The sequence below is a fragment of the Apium graveolens genome, chromosome 1 (assembly GCF_009905375.1).
Source record: "Apium graveolens cultivar Ventura chromosome 1, ASM990537v1, whole genome shotgun sequence".
Lineage (NCBI taxonomy): Eukaryota > Viridiplantae > Streptophyta > Magnoliopsida > Apiales > Apiaceae > Apium > Apium graveolens.
In genome coordinates this window covers 187,848,676-187,852,482 of record NC_133647.1, presented here as the reverse complement: position 1 = coordinate 187,852,482, position 3,807 = coordinate 187,848,676, and the positions used below count along the sequence as shown (strand labels likewise).

General features: G+C 36.2%; 2 protein-coding genes across 2 annotated transcripts; both read right to left on the bottom strand.

Moving 5' to 3' along the window:
• Positions 1-800: 800 nt before the first annotated feature.
• LOC141713493 (zinc finger BED domain-containing protein RICESLEEPER 2-like) lies at positions 801-1,637 on the bottom strand. Its single transcript, XM_074516930.1, has one exon. It carries the CDS (start codon positions 1,635-1,637, stop codon positions 801-803), a length of 837 nt encoding a protein of 278 aa, XP_074373031.1.
• Positions 1,638-1,714: 77 nt separating this feature from the next.
• On the bottom strand, positions 1,715-2,605 carry LOC141713483 (zinc finger BED domain-containing protein RICESLEEPER 2-like). The gene has a single exon (XM_074516918.1). The coding sequence runs from the start codon at positions 2,603-2,605 to the stop codon at positions 1,715-1,717; it is 891 nt and encodes a 296-aa protein (XP_074373019.1).
• Between the last annotated feature and the right edge of the window lie 1,202 nt (positions 2,606-3,807).

Sequence of the window (3,807 nt, the reverse complement as noted above, 5' to 3'; positions counted from 1 at the left end):
CTCATCAAAAGCACATCAACAATTCTTTAAGTGCCAGTATATGCAGTGAATTCTGTTGGAGCTTCAGAGTGCATCTTCAAAGCTAATGGATCATAATCACATGATAAATATCACTATGTATAAATCTCAGCATTTACCCTGTATGTTTGGACAGCTGCAAATTATTTAGGACCACTAGACCAGCTGTAAATTAAGTACCATGTTGTATCTGAATTTTACAAAGTTCAGTTTGCAGGGATCGAACAACTATATTTTTCAAGATTACCCTAACATATATTATTCTAAATGATAAATCTCATTGCTATACACTTTCCAGACCACTAAATAAACAAAAAAAAAGTCTCTAACAGAAGGATATGCATCTAAACAAGTTTGTTTGATATTTCATTCAAGATATGTTAAGATTAACTGAAAATTCATTCCAGACCAGTGTCACAGATTACAAATATAATTCAATTGGTGTTTGACATTCTAGGTTCCAGTTCTATGTGCAAAAGTACAGAAAGCTATATAATTCACCAAAAGTACAGATTACTTGCAGATGTGTATGACCAAAAGTAAAGAGAGTTATATACTTATATTATTGGTAGCATATACGTTGAATTCAATGAACTAAGTCACACCGTCAATCTAAATGTATGACCACATCCTTGTCCTCCTTCTGTAAACAAGTTAAAATGGGAAATAAGTTACACATTATAGAATCATGAATCGAGGGGGAAAAATGTAAGAAATATTATAATATATATATATATTAATACCTATTGTTTAGATTTTTTCAGTCCATAGAATTCACGCACCTAGTCAGCACCGCAAAGCAACATTTCAACGGTTTCAGGTTTTAAACAAGACCTACGAGGTTCGATCATTCTACCTCCAGCACTAAAACTAGACTCCGACGCAACAGTGCTTATAGGTACACTCAACACATCACATGCCATCTTCGATAAAATAGGAAATTTTGAAGAATTGCCTTTCCACCAAGCTAGAGCATCAAATTTCGAAGTCGGGGCAATAATTTTCTCACTCACATATTCTTTCAATTCTGACTTTGTTGGCTCCACAATTTCACCACTCTCCCTAATAAAAATTTCATAATCATTCATGCCTTGTGGTGTCTGAGTCTGACCTTGTTCATTCATGAAATTAGTATCGGAAGAAGATACTTGACTTATTTCGTTCTTTTCCAAACTAATATCCCTCTCTGCAAAGCAATATTCTTGATAAAGTTCAGTCAAAGAATTTGTTAAATAGGTCAGATTTTTTTCTGATTCTCCTGCCATTGGATAAAGGGTAGGAAAGCAAAAGGTTGGAAGCTTCATCTTAAACCGTGGATCCATAACGGCACCGATTGAAATTATTAGATTAGTTTCGCCCCAATATGTATCAAACTTCAATTTCATCTCTCGTGCCATCTCTCGAATATGAAAATTTGAGTGAATTATCATCTTGTCTATTACTTCCTTAACCAATCTGATTTCTGACAAAAATAAGTTAGAGGTCGGACATTGAGTCCCGGAAACAACCTTCGTTATATCACAAAAAACCTCAAGAAAAGAACACACACCTTCCACTCTTTCCCAATCTTCTTGACCAGGCACATAATCCCTAAACCCCTCATCAGATGTGGCATACATTATGAAAACTTCTTTAAACTGAAGTGCACATGACAACATATTATATGTGGAGTTCTAACGAGTCGAAACATCTAGAATCAGAATTTATATTTAATGCCTAAAGCCAAACTAATTTCAGCGAATTTAATCCTCCGACCCTCCGAGACAGCCACATATTTAACCCCATCACGAAATTTCCCAACAATTTCATCTATCGGATCTAACCCATCCTTGGCACATAAATTTAAAATATGTGCACAACAGCGAGCATGAAATAATTTACCATCAATTGATAATTTCTTTCTAACACTAAAAGTCTGTTTTAAATTTCTTAAAGCAACATCGTTAGCCTTGGCATTATCCACGGTAATTGTACCAATTTTATCAACTATGCCCCACTCATTCAAGCACTTAAATAAAGCCTCTGAAATCATATATCCTGTATGTGGGGGAGGAACATTACAGAAGTTAAGAACTCTCATATTGAGGTTCCAATTGGAATCAATCCAATGACCAATTACAACCATATATCCTAGTTTCTGATGAGATGAAGTCCACATATCAGTTGTAATATTTATCTTCCTAACAAATTTGAAAATTTCTTTTAACTTCCTTTTCTCAATTTCATAGGTACTGAAACAATCCTTCTTAACTGTTTGCATACTTATTTTTTCCCAAAATGGAGTAGCTTTTCTCATTAAGACATCAAACATAAAACTCTCAGCGTGCCTAAAGGGTAATTCATTTACCAGAATATAATGAGAAATGACTTTTCTCATCTCAGAATGATCGTATTTAAATTTTAGAAGTGCTACCTCAGATGACTGTTCGTCGCTCGGCTGGAACTGCAGTTGCGTTTGACGTTTGTCTCCATGTGCAAGAACACACTTATCAACATGCCTATTAAACGATGTTGTGCTCCCCGTTTTACTAAATTTCATTGGATATCTGCAGAGCTTGCACACGGCCATCTTCTCATTCTTCACCATAACAGTGTCCAAATAGGGCCAACATCAAGATTTTTTCTTTCTTTCCTTCTTTTGATAAGGAATCTCAGTGTCCTGATTTGATTGTTGAGTTTCGACTTCCACAGTCTGACTTTTGATTTGACCTTTTCTTTTCCTCGAAATCTCTTCTTGTTCAGGTTGCTCAGCAGTGTTACCTTCATCAGCAGCAGTGTCTTCAGATGGTGTTTCATCGCCTAGACTTCTTAAAGATTCTTGCTGAAATTCAGCATTTTCGGGAATGACTTCAAAACGAGGCTTTTTCCTTGCTGCCATTTCAACTTAAAGCCCTACAATAAAATAAAGGGATAGATAAACAACACAAATCGATGATAAAAAGGAGGGATATATGAAGTAATAATAGTAATTGAACTCGATAAACACACACACGCGTATATATAGTGAAAGAAATATGACTGAGAAGTGATAGTGAGACTTACTGAATATGAATCTTATTCGAGTAAGAATCTGAGAGTCTTGTTCGATTATGAATCTGAGATTCGATTGAGTCAGAGTCTGAGAGGTGCGGTCTTGCTGCGGCTTTCCTGCTTAAGCATTTAGGATTTTAGGGTTTTAATTTTCAGAGTTCAGACGTTAATTGGAGATGGACTGGGCCTGGGCCTGTAATTTAAATTTGGATTGGCTTGTAAATATTAAAAAAAATACAATTTTTAACTATTTCATGAGCTACTCGATAACAACTCGAAATCGAGTTAGTTTGTTAGTGCTCGATACCAGCTCGAGTTCGGCTCGTTTCGTTAACGAGTTCGAACTCGAACAGAAATTTTGATTGGTAAGGATGCTCGGATCGGCTCGAGATCGTTAAGAAAAAAACAAAGTTCGGTTCGTTTATGTCAAAACTCGGCTTGACTCGGTTCGTTTACAGCCCTAGTCAAAAGTACGATCAGGGTACATATGCGACACATGAGCAAGTTCATGTGTTGGCATATTCGCAGACGGTTTTATAAAATATAACTTACAGTTGTTTATCTCTCTTATTAACTCCCTACATTCTTCAATAACTTGTCCAAGTCTTGAGCGCATAGGGGTTATGCTTCAATCATCTAGACTACCACCAAGCAATGAGATACGACAATGACCCTAGACCATCCCATGTCTTTCGCCCAGCTTAAAGCTTCCTTTACTGGTATAAGTTCTGCCAGCGTAGGATGCATTACTTCTGAATA

Excerpts from the sequence above, each read along its gene's own strand:
- LOC141713493 (XM_074516930.1), bottom strand. The coding sequence starts at position 1,637 with ATGTATGCCACATCTGATGAGGGGTTTAGGGATTATGTGCCTGGTCAA.
- LOC141713483 (XM_074516918.1), bottom strand. The coding sequence starts at position 2,605 with ATGGTGAAGAATGAGAAGATGGCCGTGTGCAAGCTCTGCAGATATCCA.